Genomic DNA, 22614 nt, shown 5'->3' with positions numbered 1-22614 from the left:
ACAGCGACCGAGACAGAGAGAGAGACAGAGGGACAGCAGACACATGGTCTTTATTGATCACTGAGCTGTGCGACTGTCCCCCGGGAGAGTTATGGTCCTCTGGATGTCTCTCTTTGCCTGGGAGTGCGCTCGCCTGTCTGTGTGGGTGCCGTCATGCCGTCTGCATGTCTCGCCGTGTTAAGTATACAAGGATTGGAAGTGAAGCCCGTGTCGGTATTTAGCGTTTCTCCGGGCAAACGAGCGAAGATGTAAAATGACAATCAGACTGAAGAGTGTTGGGAGGATATGTTTGTATGTGTGTGTGCGAGGGGCGTCATTAAAAGCGTTTACCATGTTGTCAACAGTCTATAATTTTTCTTTTCTCAAAGGGTTTTAGGAGTTTCACACTGAAGGCCACCTCACGTGATTAACTTCCTGTTTACACACACATGCTGTGCAGTAAATGAGTAACTACAACTTTGGTTTTAGGCTATTTCTTGAAATTTTTTTGCAGACTGGCAATTAGCTTTTTTCTTTTTACTGTATTTATGTCAAGTTTTACTTATATAGTCTAGTGTCGAAGTGCTACAGGGGAGGGTTTACATAGTTAAAGTAATATGTTGATGTTGAATTTACGACGTGTTCACATTAGCGAAGATATAGCAACAGGCTTCAAATTGACGAGCTACGTCTTGATGCTATTTGCCAGTTGTTGGTAGAATGGTCTCAAATTTTTGTGACGGTCCAATAACACAGGGACACATCAACCAATCAACCAATCAACCAATCAAATGTGTTTGTTTCACCAGTTCACTTGTAAATGGATGATCGGCAGTGCTTCAACGACTTAATAATGTAGCCGCTGTGCTTGGCTGAGTTGTAGCATTTTTTGCTGGTAATGTGAAGGTTAGCATTGTATAGCCAGATACGGTATTATTATTATATAAGTCTAAAGGTGTCTTCACCGCTTTGTTATGTTTGTGTTTCTATACCTAGAATCCGGTGTATTAACTGCTAACATACGGTATTTTGGCTGTATAGCTAGCTAGCACTTGACAGGCATATACCGCCTTTGCTAATTGTGCTTTAATCACATTTTTGCCTTGAAAATTGTTTACAACCTTTTGGACTAGGATGTTGAAACTAAGCAGAAGCTAGTGTTGGATAGCTAGCTTAGCATGACATGATTCTAATTACACTGGAGTTGTCTTCACATCTTCGTTATGTTTGCAGCTAATGTATCAGCTGATAGCTAGCTAGCAATGGTGTGTTTATCTCTCTCTGAATTCAGAACCTACTATCATTAAATCCTTTTAAATCACAACATGCTGGCCTTAGTTCTGAGTTAATCACAAATCTACATTGTGCTTTCTGAGTTTGCAACCATGCTAGCACTTCTTAAAGCATGCTAACGTTATCAAGCGAATTTGCTTACAATTACAATTATAGCACGCTAATGTGTTTCCGATGTTCATCATCCTAGTCCTGGGTGTTAGCATGCTAATGTTTGCTAATTAGCGCTTAATATGAAGTGTTAAGGATTTACTAGGCAAATGGTTTATCAGAGCTCTTATGTTTACATACAAATTCACTTTCCCCTATTGCTACTCACAGGCCAAATGTACCGCCTCTACACACGCAAATCTGTTACCGAGTCGTGAAATGTTCGTAGCACATTGATGCTACAAAGTGGATGAAACCTGATTTTTCTTGAGCAAATCAAACATTGTTGCTCCATATCATATAAACCATCGAAAAGCAGCGGCAGAAATATATATAGGGGAAAAAAATTCTGTGTGGAATTTCAACAAGAAGCACTAGCTTGTTTTCAAGCATGTGCGTGGCATTCAGATGTATGCGCGCGTGCATGACAAACGTGTTAGCCATCGGGGAGATAACCTTGATAGCGGGTGAGGAAGCTGTTGCTAGGTAACTATACGGTCCCAGTGCACCTCTGACTGTGGCAGTTGCAACGCCTCCAATCCAAGGTCTAATGAGGAAGGATAATCAATACATTAAACACACATTTCATCTTTTTTTTTTTTTTAATGTCGTTTATTTATTTATTTTCGGTAAACCAGGCATCATTTAAAGTTAGTGTCAGTTTTCCAGCTTTGCTTGCGGCCGCTGTTTCTGTGTTTCTTCTCTTGAGTTAAGCTGTAGAAAAACATGACAAAGAACTGGAATGCAAGTCATAAACAGACGGAGCCTTGAGCACTTTAGATCCGCTTGATGCTCAGTTCTACTAATAGAAATCGTGTTTGAAAAAACATGTCTCTGATTTCCTTGTCTGCGTGAAACCTCTGCCGCCACGAAGGCGTCTCATCAGACTGATTATTTCTGTTGCACTGACAGAAGAAACACAGTTGCTTGTTGGCTAATTGGCCAATATTAATAACACATGTTGTTCCCAGACATTATTTTGATTTCTGTTCCAGTCCCGAGCTCACTTAAGGAGTGCAGGGGGGGAACTCAACACCACTTTCCTCCCCCCCTTCTTTGCTCACATTCAGTTTGGTAATAACACGTCAAGGTCAGCGAGATGCCATGTTTGACCTCCGAGCTCTGTGTTCAGCTCAGCTTATCTCCATCGCCCCGTTTAATTCCGTGTCTCGCAGATAGGGACCCAAGTCGTTCCCACTCTGATTGGTAAAGTTTCAGCGGGGACGGCCCGACTAAGAGATAATGTTGGTTAGATAATAAAGAGCTCTTCTCCCCCGTCCCGTTCCAGCAGGAGTTCAATTGAGGAGCACTCCCGTAGCTATGGAAACAGCCTCCCGTGGTAAGCCGAGTGTGTTCGAGTGTGTGTGGTCAAAGCAGGGGTTAGAGTTTCACTGGGGGTATAAATAGCAGGTTATAATGGAAACAAACCCACTGTCCCACAGTAAAAAGCCTACGATGTACAGTCGAGCACTCGCACACTGAAACCACTACACGCTTTTCCGGTTAGCTTGTCCTATAAATTTCAAGATTAGTTACATATTGCTTGCAAAACAGAAAATAAAAAACAAATTTCCAAATAACAGACTTGGCTAATTTGTGGCTATTAATGTGGCTGAACTTGGTGTCAGATATAGCTGTCAGATTGCAACAGCTAGCTAGCTAGCTATATAGGCTATTGTAAGCTCATTTGCTGGTTTGCTAGGCAACTGTTACTGCCTAGAAGCTAACATTTTAGCAGGCTAATGGCTCGGTAACTTAATGTAGGATATGTAAAGGTGAGTTGAGACGTCAATAAACACGTCACAACTCAAACCTCACTGAACACTTTAGATATTTTTAGCCAGACAATAGACGACAACCGTACCTGGCAGATTGCAACAGCTAGCTAGCTAAATAAGCTATTGTTAGCTCGTTGTTAGCTGTCTTAAAACACTGTTTTGTAGTAGTTTTTTGTCTGACATGCAAAGGGGTGGAAAACAAATGAGAAAGAAAACTGTATTTATTTGTCAGTTTTGACCTTACAGAAAAATATGCTTATCAGATATGCTAACTAGCTAATTTTACAACAGTTTTTCAATTATTTTGCTGCCTTTAAATGAAAAGTTGCTCGTTGCTATAGCCAGCTGCCGCTAACATACACTTGACACAGTGCTAGAGGAGGCATAACATAAACAGTTGAAATCACACAAATATATCAAGGCTGTGAAGACATCTTTAGTGTTATTAGAATGTAGCTATGGCTGTAATGCTAGCTTGTGAGGCATGTAAAATCAAGACACCGAGGCTAACAGTTTAGCAAGTTGATGGCTGGATAATGTTGGAATTCTAGTGATAATAAAAGGATGAAGCCATTGGGAATATCAGCATTTTCCTCACACATACTGTATTATAAAACTACAAAGATAACTCCTCACAACTAAATTATAATTTATTAACCTACCATACACCTCCACCATTTTTTAACGATCTGATCTTGAACCTTACCAAAGATTGCTACACGGTTGTGAATACCCCACAGGGCACATGCGCATTTATCTTTCCACAGCTGAGTCTGCACCATTCAATTACGCAATTTAAGCTATTTGCCAACAGACGAATGGCAAAAGACACCAATAAATTGCGATGGAAGTTGCCATACGTCAAACTGTCACGATGCATTAGGAGTAGCGTTGGTGTAAATTTGTATTATTGTTAAACCACATGGCAGTAATGCGGCGTATTACAGCGTGTATTGATCGTTTTATGTCTCGTAATGTCTTCCTGTGTCCGTGCTTCCTGTCCCACCTTCTGTCTTTGCTTTCTCCTCTTATCCATCCCTGTCTTGCATCCATTCTAAGCATCTCTCTTCCCTAATTGAATCACTCCTCTTCCTGTTTGCTTGCTTTGAAATCACATGCATGACTGTGAGTGTTTGTGTGCGTGCAGCTGTGCAAATATGGATCGGCGGCTCAGAACTAATCACTAACTCATCATCCTGTCCTCAGCCCTTTGCCAAACACACACACACAAGGATGTAAGAACTTCTTATTCCAAGTGTATATGACCGGAGTGACACGGTGAACCAGCAAGCTGTTTGATCTGTTTGTCTGTATTCGGTCATAAACACCAGAGGGTAAATGTCAACCCATGGGATTCCTGAAATGCGGGTTTGAAGCTCAGTGTGGTGTCTAAGGCCGTCGCCATCTTGGCTGTGCTTAACTCGTCCTAAATCTCAAATTATTCAAAGGAGGCGGAGCATTAGTGGAGCTTCTGATGCTGCGCAGACAGCTAGCAACCTGTGACAGCCACACCCTTAAAGGGGAACTACCGTTTTTTTACAACCTGGACCTTATTTCTGGCATAAAATACGATCGTTTACTCACCCATCTAACTTTGGTGTCATTTGGAGTCGTTTGGAAGATATTTAGATCAGCGGACAACCGCGTATATCCATATAGTGGGAGTGACTGGGGCACCGAAACCTAGCCTCTAAATAACGCATTATCTGCCGCGAAACTCGTTCATTTCACCAATATTTTGTTATGATACGCTAGTACGGTCGGCTTGTTTACCTGTAATTTGCTACTGCTAGTTTTTTGCAACATGGCTGAATATTTTTCAAATTCTGAGGTTGTGGACGACGACTTTGTTTATGATGGACGTCCTTACCGTTTTGAGCCAGAGTATACGGATGAGGAGCTAGTTGAAAGGAGGATGCGGAGGCAACAATACCGCTGCACGTCCACGAATAGATAACAGGTAACTCCAGACTCAACGGGGAATAGCACTAGCGTATCATAACAAAATATTGGTAAAATGAACGAGTTTTGCATCAGATAATGTGTTATTTAGAGGCTGCGTTTCGGTGCCCCAGTCACTCCTACTATATGGATATACGCGGCGCTCTGCTGGATCTAAATATATTCAAATGACACCAGAGTTATATGGGTGAGTAAACAATCGTATTTTATGCCAGAAATAAGGTCCAGGTTTTAAAAAACGGTAGTTCCCCTTTAATAGTGCATACATTTAAGCCATGCTATAATTTAAATGGTTGACTTATGAAAAACATTTACCCCGTGCAGTTATCTTGCTTGGAGAATTTAGCTATAGAGATGAAAACCCTTGTCAAAGTTGGACTTTTTAACATGGAGGTCTATGGAGGATTGACTCACCTTTGGAGCCAGCCTCCAAGTGGACATTCAAGGAACTGCAGTTTTTGGCAAATTGACGTTGGCTTCATTAATCAGCCCTTGAGGTTGGCAGTAGGCTGGCAGTAGGCTGGAAGCCGTCCCGACTTCCCCTGACCACAAAATGTTTGTTGTTTGCATTGTTCTGGAGTCAAAGCTCTGCCGGACCAATCAAATAATGTTTGTTTACAACAAAATAGCTCTGATTGGTTATAGGACAATCCAACTGCATTGCATGCAGAGATACAGCCAGCGTCCCAGAGCATTCCAACAATTGTTTGGACAATTCTGCGAATTTACTTTTAGCAATAAGTCAACAAAAAGTAGAAGTAAGGGAAGGAGAAGATAGAGAAACGTGTTTGAGATTCAGCAGTAAACAGGGAGGATAGCAGGGGAGGGACAAGGTGAGAGAAAACGGGTGGGAGGAAGGATTGTATGGTAGGAGGAGAGGATGGAGTTTTCAAATCGCAGAGAAAATAGGGTAATGAAAAGCCGGAGCTGCAGAAGAAGAGAGAAGGAAGCAGGAGTAATTGATCATGTAATAGAATCAGAAAGATCGGCCGGTCCGTCGGCTTCATCTGGGAGTCAAACAAACACGCCCTCCCCCCCACCTCCCTCCCTGTTCCTCCATCCTGTGTTTTATCTTCCACTCTCATCCTCCCTCCCCTGGCTGAGGCCTCAGAAACAGATGTGTCGGGATCACACGTGTGTGAGGAAACGCACAGAGCTGCTTGTGCGTGGAGAGTTGTTGGCGAGGATATCATGTGTGTATTTATAGTAAATTAATTCAGCTGGCTGCACCTCTCACTTCCTCTGAACGGTACTCATTGTTGGGTACCCGCTTTGTGCATCCTACATCACGATGTTGTGTTTCCTTGCTGACCGTTACATGCATGCGCGACTCAGTCTTTGTGTTTATGGATGATACGTCTCCGCTTCCTCCCGTTGGGCAAAGTGAGGCTAGAATTTCAGGGATACGGGCGCCGCCATCTTGCAACTTTGGACAACAAATACCATTATGGATTAGGAAAAAATAACTTATTTAACGTGTAATTTAGTGTTTTATTTCAGCCCAAGCCCCGCCCACTAACATGGAGGGGGGTGGAGCTTATGACCTATACCGCAGCCAGCCACCAGGGGGCTCTACTTGCTTTGGCTTCACTTTAAAGGGGCTGTCATGGCATCCATTTCTTTTACAGCCTATGGTTGCGATGTCCAGTCTGACAGCATGCAATTATTGACTGTCACTTTCCCATAATGCAGCTGTCAATCAATAACACTGTCCCACGGCGGCACTCAGGGTGACAGAGGAGGTCTGGGGTCAATCAGGGAGCAAGAGAGAGAGCTCGTAAAGACGACACGGTGATAATTTATAATCTTAAAGTTAATTTAGTTCTAATTTGGTTAATAATAATGTCATTGATTTTACTTTCCAGAATAATGATCAGATATTTATTGGCTGTTGTTTAAGATCACTTTTAAATGGATTAGCTTATGCCACTAGCATCAAGTACAAGTGCTCAATTCAATGTGGAAAATGGGGTTTTTATTTTATTTACACGGAGAAAGTGTCTGTTTTCAAAGGTGTTTACGAGCACTGAGTTGTTAGATGTCAGCTTTGAAACACCCGCGCTCCACCGCTTTGAACAATTTCTGTTTTAATTAGCTAGTTATTTGGCATCCAGCGCTACCATCATGGCGACCGCCTGAGCCGCCATACTGAGCTTCAAAACCTTCACGCTTCTTCTTCTTCTTCTTCCTTCAAAGGCATCGATGCAGTTTATCGTATGAGCCCGGAGAGACACGGCAGCAAACTTGCGGCAATTGGAGGTGTTTCGTGTACAGTATATTTATTTATTCAGTCCTTTAACTTCTCCTGCTTTATTCAGCTTTCATGCTTTTCAGGCAAAACATTTAAGCTCGCTTCGTTTCTCTTTAGTCTCAAATGTGTTTTTCTTTTGGGAATGCCCTTCAGCTCCCAGCTCTTGCCGGTGGCCGATTATATTTCGTTTATTTTTTTCTTCCTTCAGCAGCGCATACATTGCTGTTCAGCTGTTTTCGGTAACTCGGTAGGAGTTCAGCGTTTCCTGCTCATTAAGGGACAGACTTCTCACTGTATTATGTGACAAGCTGTTCACAATTCACCTTCACTTCAGCGGCGCAGCGGTGCAGTTTCAGAAAAATTTCAGCAAATCTTTCAGAAATCAAACGCGTCTCCTCCGGGAATTGAATGTCACTGTTGCTTCGTTTAGATATTACGCAGAACGATGAGACACTTTTGCGAACGAGTTAACCATTTGCGGCGAACAGGTGAACTTGACGCGGATTCCGGGCGTCGGGAGAGGCGTCTCCCAACATTTGTTCGCCCCGGAGTCTCTGCGGAGGAAGCAGATGTCGTTCTGGACAGTTCATGTGAAAATAAGGACGTCACGCTGTCACTTGTCAGCGCTCTCATTACGCCGATGTGGATGTCTTTCTCTCCGTGTGTCCGTGTGGGTGCGCGTGATTCTGACTCCTTGTTGTGTTTTGTGTGTGTGTGTGTGTGTGTGTGTGTGTGTACTCCGTGTGTAGGAAGAGCCAGAGGATGCTTGTTACCTAGCAACCGCCTCCATGCAACCCTGTGCTCCGTGGCTTTGTGTGTATGTGTGTGTGTGTGTGGAGAGAGAACAGAGACAGGCTGCAGGCTGAGCGGCTGCAGCAGCAACAGCGTCGTGAAATCAGTATTTTCCCAGAGTTCGGCTGCGGCAGGAAACAAAACAGTGAAGTGTGCAGCGTACGGCGTCCGAGCATGTGCGTGTGTTTTTTTGCCCACAGACAGGTGTTTATTCACGAGGAGGAGAACGGGCAGCACTCTCTGGATGTCACGTGGTCGCGCCCCGTGCAAGCTAGACTTAATAACGAGGAAACTGTTGGTTTTGAAATACACGACAACTGCCCTGGGACCAGTTGCAGTTTGTGTCTTTATATCTTGCAGATGGAGACTACACCTGTTGGCCAAAACATTAGGCACACTGGTGAACGGTCCTGCACTAAATCTGAGCTTCACGACTGTTGTAAATGTTCAGTTCATGTCGAAGCAGCGTCAGAAAGGCGATAAATCAAGTGTGTCATCATTTCATTTAACATGTAGGTTAGTGTTTCCATTATTTAGGCCACCCCACTGACTAAATTGGATGACAAAATAATAGAAACTCAATAGTTCTGCAAGCCACAGTTGAACAAACAGCTCTGTCTAGTATTTTAAACCAATGCTGAATATCACGACCTTCGTAAAGCTGCGATTTAGTGCAGGACTGTTGAATGCATTACTTTTCACTAGTGTACCTAATGAAATGGCGTGTGAGCGTGTATGTCCTGGCTCAGGTCAGTGGTATGTTCCATCTTTTTAAAGTATGACACCACCGGAGCTTTTAAACTCCCTCTCATTCGATGTGAAACCTTCATAATAAAAGCTGGTCCAGTGCTTTTATTATGAAACTCTTTATTATTCTTAGTAACAGAGCTTTGTTAGCATCAGGAGGAGACACAGTAAATCTGAAACAGATGAGACAAACATGACAACACCAAGTTTATTATCAGGGTAGAAAAAAAATCCAACATTCAAAATAGATCCCGTCAGAAATTTTGGGTCAGTCAGTCCCAGTCATCCCTCCGTGCTGGCCGGTATGACCTGTTTCCATCCAAGTATTGGTTACTAGGATGGAAACAGCAACAGATGTTGAACCGGCACCAGATTTGCCTCCTATTCCCGCCGCTACGCCATCCCTGGACCAGCTCTTTGGCTGAACACCGAGTTCCAGGAGTGGCCGGACACGCGTTTTGAACTCGTTCGGAGCACGTTTTATGAAAAGTTGAAAAGGCGACGTTAGCAAGCTTGACACACCTTCGGGCTAACGTGTTGGGTTTGTGGTCATTTGTGCAACGGAAGGTGTGAGCGAGCGCAAATTGCGTGACTGTAGTTGTGCCAGGGCTTAATAGAGTGTGCGGTGATGTGTGTAAACTGTGAGCAGATGGTGTGTGTGTGTGCTACTCATGATGCTTCGACCAGGAAATGTTGATAAAGAGGGTCAACGAGGGTCAAACAGCTCCTGGAGCTGCCATACTGACGCAGCCTGCGTACGTCTTTTGGTGTTTAAAGTAGACTCAAAGTATGTTAAACAAGTAAATGTACCTTTAGTCCTTTAATTTACTGAAAAAGAAAGTGAAAAGAGTTAAAGAAGAAGAAGAAGTTGGACTTTGGAACAATATTCAGGTGTAATTTTAGACTCTGTGACACGAGGTATGTCGTCTGAATTTATCTCTGAGTGTTTGTCTTCTGAATATGAAGAAGCACCAGGTTTATTTTCCGCTACAAACATCCAAAAACTTCTACTACGTAATGATCTACGCCTGTGAGAGCGCCGTGAGATCCAGATGTCGGCTACTTCCTGTTTCGCTGTCGGAAAATCCAAAAGCGCATTTGACATATTAAGTCTAATATCGACTCTGTTTTTGTTTTTTTGTTTTATTTTAGGACGACAGAACGAAAGAAAGATTTTGGATGAATTGGATTTAAAAATAACCAAATCTCATTTACGCTGTACATTATTAACGTGGATTATTTATATTGAGTTGTGTACTCGTTCACAAATTGCAAATAATGTGTGTTTGCTCTGGATGCATAGCTGCTTGTCCATGATACAGCACTTTGTGTGTGTGTGTGTGTGGGCTGATTCACCGTGTGTGTGTGTGTGCATCTGGCAGGCCGGGGACGGTGTTGGCCGAGCGCCCGCTCTTACCCACTCGGCCCTTATATGATGCCTCTCACAAAGCGCTTGTCCTTATTTGATGACACGGGGGCGGCCATGTCCTTTTATGATGACAGAGAAATGAAGAGGGGAGGCCGCGGAGCGCTAAGCTAAGAAAGCGTCCCACCCACACACACACACACACACACGGAGGCATGAAAGGCAGTGACGACCTTCTATATCCTATAACGTGTACATATTGTAGAGGTCTGTACCTTAAAGTACCGTTATTTTTTTTAATATAGACGGGTTTTAGCACGTTGAGGCCTTGATAGCGTCTTTAGTTTATGGCAAACTTGATCGTCTTACATCTCGTCGATACAAACCGACATTAGCATCCATTTAAACTTGTGTATCTAGCTGCTCGCTGAATAAAAGACCAATAATATTTGGCCTTTTAGCTCTGTTTTTGGTCTCCTCCTCCTCCTCCTCTTAAGATGCTAAATGCTACACCGTGTTGCTAGCTAGCTAATGCTACTTGTGCACAGTTTGGTGTTGGACAAGCAGTTGAGTAGCTGCAAATAAACCTCACAACTTTTTTTATACACTGATCAGCCATAACATTATGACCACCTTCCTAATAATGTGTAGGTCTCCCTTGTTGTCTCCAAAACAGTTGTGACTCATCAGAGAATGGACATGGGCCTTCTGAGGGTGTCCTGTGGTGTCTGGCAACAGAATGTTGTTAGTGGGGGACATTTGGGTCCTATGGGTTGAGGGGAGGGGCCTCTCTCTGTGGATCATCCCACAGATGCTTGATCAGTTTTGGATATGGTGAATTTGGAGGCCAGGTCAACACCTTGTGCCGTTCTTCATGTTTTTGTGGCTACATCCTGCTTGGGGGTGGCTGCTCCCATCAAGGAGGGTCATTGCTATGGGGTGGGGGTGCCTGGTCTGGTCTAGGTGGGTGCTACATGTCTAAATAGCATCCACACCAATGAATGCCAGGTCTAAAAGCTTCCCAGCAGAACATTGAATTGTCGCAAGATGGTCAATGTGATTTACTTCTCCTGTCAGTGGTTTTAATGTTGTGGCTGATCAGTGTATGTTCACCTGACTATGCAATATCTTGGAGATGGGGGCATTTCTTTGTTTTTAACATTTAAACCAGTTACAAGAGTGAAAGTACAAGAGTGAAAGTACAAGACTGTAGTTTTACAAGCTTCTTGATTTTGTTCTGCGTTATAAGAAGAATAAAAAAAGACAAAGGCCGACTCCTCGCCCACGCCTGCCAGTGCAATTTTCACGCCAAAATCCAGGAACAGAAAGAGGAAATATGTTTGCGTGAGCTCTCACCTTATCTCATTTGCAGGGAATGGCAGCTTGAGAGGAGAAAACGAAAGACTGAAAGACTGAGGCATGCACAGGTGAAGGAAATAATCCGAAAAGGTTCAAAATGGGGACAGATCGATGAGCGCCAAGACAACAGGTCTGCTTTTGAGAGAGAGCACTCCAGAGTTTTCCACCCTCACTGCCAGGAACAGAACGAGAGAGAGAGAGAGAGAGAGAGAGAGGAAGGGAAAAGAAATATGGAGAGGCAGGAGAAAGACAGGGAGCTAAAGCAAACAGAGAGGAATATGCCTTTCCTTAAATTAAAAGTACTCTTAACACGAGACTCCTCAGGATAGATGTTATATAAGAGAACGTTAAGAAAAGCAGTGACACTGTTCCCTTTTTTGTCTCCCATGAGGATGAAATCAGCCCGTTTTTTGCTACAGGCAAGAAAACATAAGAGTCAGCAGACTGAGAATAATCCCCCTTACGAACCTCACAGTGTCTTCTTTCACCTTCACCGGCTGCGTTTAGTATTTGGCATGTGGATATATCTAACCTTTTCCTGACGTGCGTGCGCTCATGCATAGAGAGTACAATTAAAAAACCCATAATCCCTTTCAGCGCTCCCCGACCTTTAGCCTTTTACATCGGCACGTTAACAGGGAGCGATCGATACGGCGGCAGGACATTAGAAGCAGAGCAGAGTGAGCCGACCGTGACTTTATCTCATTACCGAAGGCGGTACGCCGCATGCAGACTTTCCAAAAGGCCAATGGGTTCGACATTTTTTTTTAATTTAACAGATTATTTCTCAGTTTGCTCACTTCAATCAGTTTTGAGGAAGTTTATTCTCAGACTAGACCTGTTGGCGTGTTGGGTCGTTGGTGAGGATCTATGACCTAGGTTTGGTGTTGATTGGTGTCCAGTGGTGTCCAGTGGTGTGTCCAATGGTGTCTCACACAGTTTGAGCGAGTTGGATCCTTAGGCGGTGGAATGAGTTGGTGAGAAATCTCTCCGGTTAGCTGATTATCTTAGCGAACTAGCAGACAAAAAATAGCACTGGAAGTGACGAAAGTAAACAAAACAACGGAATTCATAAAGTCTCTCCTTGTTTTCCACCTTCATCTCTTCTGAACGTGATCGTCTAGAATGAATAATGAACTGTTTGTTTCAACTATTCATTTATTAAGTGGATGACGACATGACAACCAGGGCTGCAACGACTCATTGACGCCATCGATGGCGTAAATACGATCATTTTCATGAAAAGCCCGAACCCAAACATCAGAAACTGAAGAAATGGGGCCAAGGAGGGGTAAAGGGGAAAAAATATATTTCAGACTTGTTATGTATATAAGAAATTGGACTTGTTAACACCTGGATACTCTGGAATATAACAGTGTTGTACTTGGTGGGAACAGAACTGACAATTGTGGCATTTTAATATGTTTTGTTAGCATGGTGGGGGGGAAAAAAACAATTGTAGAGCTATTCATTTTTTGTTTATCTTTGCTTTTTTTGTGTGTGGGGGGGTGCCTTTTTGGGTCACCTATTGCAAAATACTTCTTTGATTAATCTTGTTTTATGGAGATCAGCGTTCAAGACGCTAGCGCCACTTGCTGTTAAAAGTAAATAACACAATACAGTCAACTGCAAGATCCATGTCAGGGCCGTATTATTAGAATCACTCACTCTACGCTAATGAATGACAGAATATAATAAAAACATCTTAATTAATTACATTCAACAAATCTGAACTTCAAGTCTGAACTCTGAACGGCTGAACTCACGAACGCATGAATATTCATATGCGCTCACTGTGTGTGAACTGTGTTTGTATCCATTATGACTGAACCTCTGTGGGTGTTGGACTGTTTCTCCATAACCATGGTTTCACTGTTTGTTATGACTGTCTACTGCCCAATATCTCTGAGCAGCAAGCACACACACAACAGTGAGGCAATCACAACCACATTGACGTGAAGTATCCATCACCACATTTGAGCTGTGTACTTTGAGATCTCTAAATGATCAACAAATAATGAACAAACTGTTCAGACCTCATCGTTACGCTGGTTTGAACCACTTCTACTCATCCACTGTAACACTGCATGCAGCAGAAGTTGCATCACAGGTTGTCCTACTTATGTAGTCTGAAATATTAATGGCCAGTCATGTGTTATTACTAACTGTTATGAGTTTAGACTCCATTTGTTTTTCTTTAAACATCCTATTCTGGGTGTGCATTAATTCCCCGATATGATGGATTTTCATCACAGCTACAATGACCTTGTTTTCAGCAGTCACGAACATCAAAGCTCTGTCTACACTCGACATCCAGGGCTGATGCTCAACGGTAAAAACATCACTGCACACCAGACAGAAAGGCCAGTTGAGTTCAATGAAGGTAGCATCACTAAAACAAGATATAAAGGCACATTTGGCACGTTTTCTCGACCAAAAATAAGAGTGTGAGACAAACCTTTTAGCTTAGCAGCCATCTTGAGGCACGGCTAGCAGTTCACACTTTGTCAATATATGAAGCAGAGGTGAAACAATCATTCAGATTTCATTAGTGTGTTTTTAAACCTTTCTAAACCCCAAAAGAACAACGTTTTTTTATCAGCTTTAATATGAGCATCAAATCTTAGCATGTCCAGCTAACTAGCTTAGTGCAACTAGAGTACATCCATTACTACATTAAATTCTGTGTTCACATGTATGTATTGATGACGCCCACCTGTTTAAGTCTCGATATCATTTTAAACGTTCATGTCTAGCACAATTTTTGTCTCGTTCTTCCAAGTGGCTGAAAAATTTAAATGTGCCAAAACTGCAGTTCCTCAAACGGCCACTTGAGGGTGGCCCTAAAAATTAGTCTGAAAGTATGAAACCATTTAGAGTTAGGTAGCGTGTTTTTAAACCCTTTTAAAACCCAAAAAGACAACTTTAACATGAGCGTCAAATGTTAGCATATCCAGCTAGCTAGCTTACTGCTGTGAGAACACATCCTTAACTGTTTTTTGGGTGTTACACGTTCTGTTCAACAAATTCTGTATTGAGTGTATATATTGATGACAAACACCTGTTACTAAAAGTGGTCCCAAGTTTCAGTCTTGATGTTATTTTAAAAATTATCGGCTAGCATACCCACCATGTAGCATTTCCAAGAGACGGAAAAATAAAGCTAATGCAGATGCCCCAAACTCACGCTCGATTTCCTTGGCCCATTTTTGAATTAGCTAGGAGTTGGGTGGAGTCTCGGTGACATCGGGGGAGTTTCTGCCCATTTTTATGCACAGTCAACAAGTGTTTCCCTACTTTGTGGTAGCTAAACCTTTCTAACCTTTCTAGCATCCATAATTAGCTAGTCATGGCTGCTAAGAGTTTATACTAACAGTTGTGACTTTGCCATTCTCTTCATTTGATTTGCAACTTTAGCTAAATGTACTGTCTTCTCTTGATTATAATAATTCAGTTTAATGTTAGCATTTAGTTAAGCTAACAAGCTAACTAAGAAAACAAACCTGCTTGTTCACTCTAGTAGCCTTGGCTACTTAAGAGCTAATGTTAGCTTAATCACTTAACTTGGTAAAGCTGACAGAATTTCTTTAATTTCTTCACAACAGACGTGATTTCACTTGATAAAATTAATCTGCAAACAAGTTTTTTAAACAAAATGTTAGATCTGCAAAAAGTCCCCTTGAAAGTTGCTGACAAATCACTGGAAGATACCACGTAACAATGGAAGAGGCAACTTTAGTCAAAGTGCATCCACTGAACAGAAAGAAAACGGTATGCACGATGGAGTTTACTCGTGATAATCAGATGCACAGAATCTGCAAAATATGTGGTTGTCGTTGCCAAAATGTAATCTAAAAGCAACATGTTACATTGCAGAAAGGTTGCCTTAAAAGTTGCCCAGTTTGGGATATTTAGGATATCAGAAATGACAGAAGAGGCAGCTTTAGGCAAAGGGCATCCGCCGAACACCAAGAAAACCGTATGCAAGGTCACAAAGGTCTGTCTCAGAGACATTATGACATAAACAGGATTTTTTTTTTCCGCCCTGTTTCGTCGGGTGTGTCCATTTTCCCGTCACATAACAGTGCTTCATTGCGACAGGGGTCACGGTTGATGGCTGGTAGCCATGATGTTATGGGGTCAAAGGATCATGGCTGGTGGCTGGTGAACAGATGGAGGAGACTGTAAACAAAGACCGGAGTGTAGGCATGTGTTTTGTTCTTTTTTGGAAGGAGAAGAAGCCGGTCGTTGTGTGGAGCTTATCAGGGGAAAGAAAAGGTCTTTGAACCTTTCCCCCTTTGATTTCACCATCATCTTCGCATATCAGAGGACGTACATCAGCTTCCGTTGCACACTTAGAAACATAAATCCTATATGTGTGTTCATGTTGTGTGTGTGAGAGTGTTTGAGTGAGATCCCTGCATTTAGCCGCCAGAAATAGCCTCTTAGGAAATCAATGTTCCTCTCCCAGTGGCGCTGGGAGCTGTCGCCTCGACAATAGAGGGACTGTCCTGTTTCCTGCACCCTAGAGGGGCAATGTGTGCGTCTGTGTGTGTGCGTTTCTGTGTGTGTGTGAGACAGGGAAACGGCAAACGGCAAAAAAGGGAAAGTGTCGGCTCATCTGTGCAGAGGCTCAGTTCTGCACCATCAGCTAACAGGAGAAAAACAAAGGGCAGAAAATGAAAAATAATGAGGGCGAAAGTAGCACAATGCTAGGCTAGTAGATTTAGCGTGCCGGTACACACTCGTGTGCAGTTGTGTAGCCTTTATTTCAAATGTCTGCGTGTCAAATATGCACTCACTTGCCAGTTCATTAGGTACACTAGTGGAAATATAGCAGTCCTGCACTAAATCTGATCTTTGTTCTGGTGTTCAGCATTTGTTTAAAATAACTGAGAGAGCTGTTGATTGAGCTGTGTTTTCATTTTTGGAGGCCGTGCTTTGTCATAGAGACGCATGCTCATATTAATTTGAGTCCGTAAATAAATAGGCCATAGGACGAATAACAGAAACATTTTTGTGGTTACTTGGGGAAGTCCCGATCGAGTTGTTTTGATCTCTTCAATATTTGGTATCAGCCGATCCGAGTCCCGATCCAATCTCAAATAAACTAAATGTCCTCCTCCTGGAGATTCATAAAATCTTTTTCCTTATCTTACTTGCATAAATTCCAATAAATAGTTCTGTCAGAGTTAATGTAGTGTTGAGAAGGTGCCTCGTACCTTGGCTCCAGAAGCTCTGACAGACAGCGTAAACCTGTGTTCTCTACTCCAGATATGTTCTGGTCATCCAACGCTATAAACTCCCTAACCCTCTCTGGAATATTTTTCACCTTACCGCTGTCTCCGGGAAGCTTTTCTCTTCTTCTGACCCAATGCCGTGGCCTTCTGTCTATGTGCCATAGCGTGTTATACATCGTTGAAAAGCTTGGCTTCCTGAGAATGATGCACACCGTTTCCGGATGCAGTAAACAAAATGTGTACGACTCATCCATTGAGCTTCACGGTATTCTAAGAGCAGATAAATGGTCGTGTTATGTTGCTATGAGTCCAGTAAATGTCCTCCAGTAAAATAAATATCCACGCCAAGCATTTCATCTATAAAGATGTCCGCTGCAGCGAGCGCTCAGAATTTCCGTTAGAAGCGCATATTTTCCACATATTCTCAATCTTAACTTCAGTTATCTTGACACCTCACTTGACCCAGTAGACGCCTGTTCACCACGTCTTTGGCACATTCTCGGCACGCATCCTGCTATCCTGTGTGAAATGCTTATTTTCTGTAGCGCTATTGTCAAATTTGAAATGGGACTTCAAGCTGTGGTCTCCATTTTGCTTTCCAGTCCACACCACCAAGCCACGGTTATTTTGACGGCAAATATTATTGAAAAAAAAGATTAGGCGCATTTAAAATCCTTCTTTTGCAGCGTATTCAAACTCCTTTTGACAGATTCTGATTGTTGGAGAGACAAATTCGTCTTTTAAAAGAGGCTAAAGCCATGCCTGTACTCCAAATGGTTCAAGGCATCAATGCTAACCACCACACCACTGTGCTACCCTTCTTCTTCTTCCTCTTAAAACCATGAAAACAGAAGAAGAAGAAGAAGTTTTGAGGCTACAGGGACATGGTAGAGGTACAATAAATAACTACAAAACATAGTAGATTCTAGTCTGTGTTGCTGATTGTTGCAGAGTCTCTGTTATTTTTGTGTGTTTGCTCGACAAATCTCTCTGTAATTTGATAGTTTTTGAATATGAGTGCCTTCAATATTACTTCACTCCCTGTGCGACCTCGCTTAGCACCAAGCATTCTCCAGATGACGTAAATCTTCGGTGTGTCAGACTCATATTATCACCACGGGGGCCTGGGCTCGAGTAAAGCGACATTCTTTCGTTTAAATAGCGGCCGAGGAAATGTGACGACGTAGCGTGACTCACGATGAATGACATTTCAGAGGAAGCGCACGAGGAATGAAATGACATTTGGAATAAATAACGTTGTGAACCTAAACAGCTGTGTGTTGTCTGTGTTTCAGAGCTCCTCGGCTCCGCGAAGAAAGTGAACGTCAACTTCCAGGATACAGACGGGTGAGTTCTCCTCCCATGCACTTCACCTCTCTCCCAGTTTCCTCCTCCTCTTTTTCCCACCTCCAGTCTCTCCACCCTCACCCAGCCATTCTCTCTCTTCTCCCTTTTTAACATTTTCTCCCAGTACCACCCTTCTCCTAGCCCCACATTAGAGCCATGTTATCGTGGTACCTTTACTTCTGTCTCCATAGATAGTTTGCAAACTCATCTACTGATTCCAGACCAAAGCAGTCAACCTGTGGACTCGTGGGGTTTGATACTTTTGAGGTTTTAACACAATAAATGTTGGGATCTTTAAAGAACCTAAGGGAACTTTCACACCTGCAGCAATTGGACGGTATTGAGTTAGATTTGGTTTGGTTTGTTGAGGCAGGTGTGAACACTTCAACACCACATCAACTGCATCTGGGCTTTTAGGACGACGTGGTCTAAAGGCTGCTACATACCCTGCGAGAACCAAGAAGTTTGTTCTTGCTCCTCGGGCTGCGAGAACAAAATGGCGTCATTTTGTTCTCGCAGCCCTCGTTTAGGAGTTCTCGCAGCTTGTTCTTGACACATCAACCAGGCAGAACTTTTTTCTTGTGTCAAGTCCAGCAACTATTCTGTGACTGGTCAAAAATTGGAAGTGGGCGTGGTTAATGTGGAAAAGAGGAAATGCTAGTGGCCAATCTGTGAGCTACCAGATGCTAATATTCACAGTGTGACCGCTAATCTCTCCTGGGTAGAGATACGGCATACTGCGTATGGGTGCATGCTGAAAATAATTAGAAAAGGGCCTGTCGTCGTCCGTCTCCCCGCATCTCCCATAATGCTTAGCGGGTGTGACGTGTACTGCAGTGGGCGGGCCCTATGAGGACTTCCCCGGAGTTCGGCACTTGAGTTTCTCGTGAAGTATAAATAACCTGGCCAAAACGAACTTTTTTCTTGTTCTCGCCGCCCCAAGAGCAAGAACACATTTCTCACACTTATGTCGCAGAGTATGTAACAAACTTCAGTCCAGTCCAACAAACTCTGGAGCCGTTGGTTTCATGGTGGGAACGTAATACTGCCTTGATCCAAGCCATCAAAGCAGGTGTATTCCTCAATATGAACATCCAGCTGCACTGCATTCACACGTGATTTTCAGTAAAAACCAAGCAGCTTCGGTTCAGATGGACGCCACATCCACACACCAAGGACTTCTGAATCTGCTCCATATGCTCTTGGTCCATCAGTTCATCCATGATGCATGATTGTTTGCACAGCACAGCAGGAAAACAAGCGCAGATTAGAAAGAAATGCAAATTCCTCCAAGTGTGAGTCACGCCAGCTCCAGCCCTGGTGAGGATAATTCAGACCGAGCTAAAAGACTGAGCAAACTGAGCCGAATAAAGTGGCCTCGGCAAAGATGAAGATCAAACGTAATCCTCGTAGCGCGGCGTTTCCACTCTAAAGTGAAACTGAACAGTGTAATCCAATTAGCGTGTTTACTGTTATTGCCTCTCTGCTCCCTAATTCCTCCGCCTAGCGTAGCCCGCTAACGTGGCCGGTATGTTTGTCTAGTCCTGAATATCGTTTCTGTTTTACATGCATTTAATGAGTCTACAGATTCATTTACTCTTCTTGGCAGCCGCTCTCAGACTCTTAATGAACTCACTCTTCGTCGTCTGGAGTTTTCTCATGTGTTTGTACAAAATAGCATTTCCTAACTGGTGTCAATCCGCCGGTGTTGCGCCGTGATTAAAAACAGCAGGGGATCCAGCAAATGGCGGTCAGTAGTATTCTGTCATTAAGATAATTAGAAAGCAGCAAAGTGTAGAGAGAGAAATGAACCCAAAGATAGAAGGCTTGTCACATATAGACGTTATGATACACAGCAGTGTATTTCACAGGAGACCGGCAGTGTGACAACAACAAGGCACTTAGAGCATGAACGTTCCTATTTATAAGCCTCGATGAGGAGATCCCTATTGAGTACATAGCAATTATATAATATAGTATGCACTGTAGCGTATGTGCGAGTGCGTTTGTGCAGGCATGGAGGTAAAATATGCTCAGAGGAAGGTGACAAGCAGAATATTTGAGAGAAGCTTGAAGCGAAAAAGTGATATTTATTTTAATATCGGCAGGTTAAAGGTCAAGCGTGGACTCACTCATTTGTTTTCTGTTACCACTTGTCATCTGGAGGGTCGTTTGATTGGTTGAAACAGACTCACCGTTACTAAAAATGAATCATGAACGTCTTATAGGAAAAGTACACCAATCTGGCATAACATTATGACCACCTTCCTAATATTGTTTAGGTCTCCCTTGTGCCTCCAAAACAGTTCATCAGAGAATGGACATGGGCCTTCTGAGGGTGTCCTATGGTGTCTGGTAACAGGATGTTGTTAGTGGGGGGGCCTTTAAAGGGGAGGGGTCTCTGTGGATCATCCCACAGATACTTGATCAGTTTGGGATCTCGTGAATTTGGAGGCCAGGTCAACACCTTGTGCTGTTCTTCATGTTTTTTTTTAGTTGTTCCTAAAGTGTTTTTGTGTGTGTCTGTGTCAGGCTTCATCCTGCTGGGGATGGCTGCTGCCATCAAGGAGTGTCATTGCTATGGGGTGGGGGTGCCTGGTCTGGTCTAGGTGGGTGCTACATGTCTAAGTAACATCCACACCAATGAATGCCAGGTCCAAAAGTTTCCCGGCAGAACGTTGACTTGTCATAAGATGGTCAATGTTAGTCACTGCTGCTGTCAGTGGTTTTATTGATGTGGTTGATCGGTGTATTCTGTTTCCAAGTCAGGACAGTGTTGGACTGTACCACTTTCAGGAGGGGATGCTCGTCTAAAAAATGCTCACCTGTCAGCTAAGTCTGCCTCAGTGCTCAATAATAAATGGCACCAGCCCACTGGGACTTTTTCTTTTAATTATAACTCAGCTACTGTTTCCACTCAGAAAGCAGAAGAACTTCTACAGAATCTCAACCACCTACGGCTGGTTTTGGATTTAACTGTCGAGATATGAATCATCTTAACACATTGCTTAAAAATGTGACACGATAACCACAAGGTTGGCGTGAAAGAATAGTGTTCCAAAATAGATAATAGATAATTTAACAACCGCTAACACGACAGACTCTCGGATGATCGGGGACTATTGTCGACATGTGCGAACAACAAACTGGACGACACACCCGTTTTCAGATCGACGCTGATTAGCAAACAACAGGGACGACAACAAGACAGCGTGATATACGAGCCAGGAGCCGGCAATCACACACTCTCATGCATACGAATGTGTCAAGAGCACACAGGGTTTACATGTGTATTGTCTTGTCTTGTCTAAACTGCACAGCAGCAGATGGCAGAGAGGAGTGATAAGACACGCTGTCGTCCTTCCTTTCATCCTTCCCCTCTCGGTCCAGCGTGCGATTGTCGGTGGAGCGGTGTGCTTTTTGGAAAAGCCTTGAGGCATATGAAGTCTCTCTTTACTGAAAATAGGTCAAACCGTGTGTGTTTGTGTGTGTGCGCAGTCTCTGTGTGTGTGTTTGACTCAGGTGAAAAAGACCAGCGGGAAGCTTGAGATTAGCTTATGTGCTCAAAAAATAAATAAATAAATAAAAATACTGGAGAGGTCGAGCAAGCCTGATCCAGGATCCATTGGTGAGTGGGTTTTCACGTGGCTTGGGCCGTGTTTTATTTTATTAGTCAGCCAATAGTCTAACTCATTAGAGGTAAGCAGTAGGGATAAAGCAAAGGTATTAGGTAGATATTACCATTTTACCATTTCCAGAATTTATCTTGCAGTGGGAAACAACATCCAAGCTGGTAACCAGAAAATGACGAGTTTGAAAGAAGATACGCTATGATACGATATGATACGATACAACACAGGAGGATACGACATGGTTACATACAACACGACACGAGACGATACGATACAAAACAATACGATACGATACGATACAGCACAGGAGGATATGACACGGTTCGATACAATACCACACGATACGATACGATACGATACAATACAATACAGCACAGGAGGATATGACATGGTTCCATACGATACGATACGATACGATACATCACAGGAGGATATGACACGGTTTGATACAATACCACTCGATACGATACGATACGATACGATACAGAACGGGAGGATACGACATGGTTGATACAACACAATACAGCATGATCCATGATGCGATACAATATGATACAACATGATACAACACGATGCAATATGACATGATACCACGCACCACTATATGAACGGACACAACATACAGTAACGCGTCACGACAAGATACGATATGATACGAAACAACACGGGATGATACGGTACGATAGGATAGGATACGATACGACTACACGACACGATA

General features: G+C 43.1%; 1 protein-coding gene across 1 annotated transcript in view; it reads left to right on the top strand.

Moving 5' to 3' along the window:
- Nucleotides 1-22614, top strand: part of caskin1 (CASK interacting protein 1) — a gene marked incomplete at its 5' end in the record, with an annotated part of 97595 nt that overhangs the window by 32309 nt on the left and 42672 nt on the right. Inside the window, one exon of the mRNA XM_084571253.1 lies at nt 18213-18264. Within this exon, the coding sequence (XP_084427379.1) occupies nt 18213-18264 (52 nt within the window). The remainder of the gene's footprint in view (nt 1-18212; nt 18265-22614) is intronic.

Source organism: Chelon labrosus, assembly GCF_963514085.1.
Source record: "Chelon labrosus genome assembly, chromosome: 21".
Lineage (NCBI taxonomy): Eukaryota > Metazoa > Chordata > Actinopteri > Mugiliformes > Mugilidae > Chelon > Chelon labrosus.
This window is presented reverse-complemented; position numbering and strand designations above follow the sequence as displayed.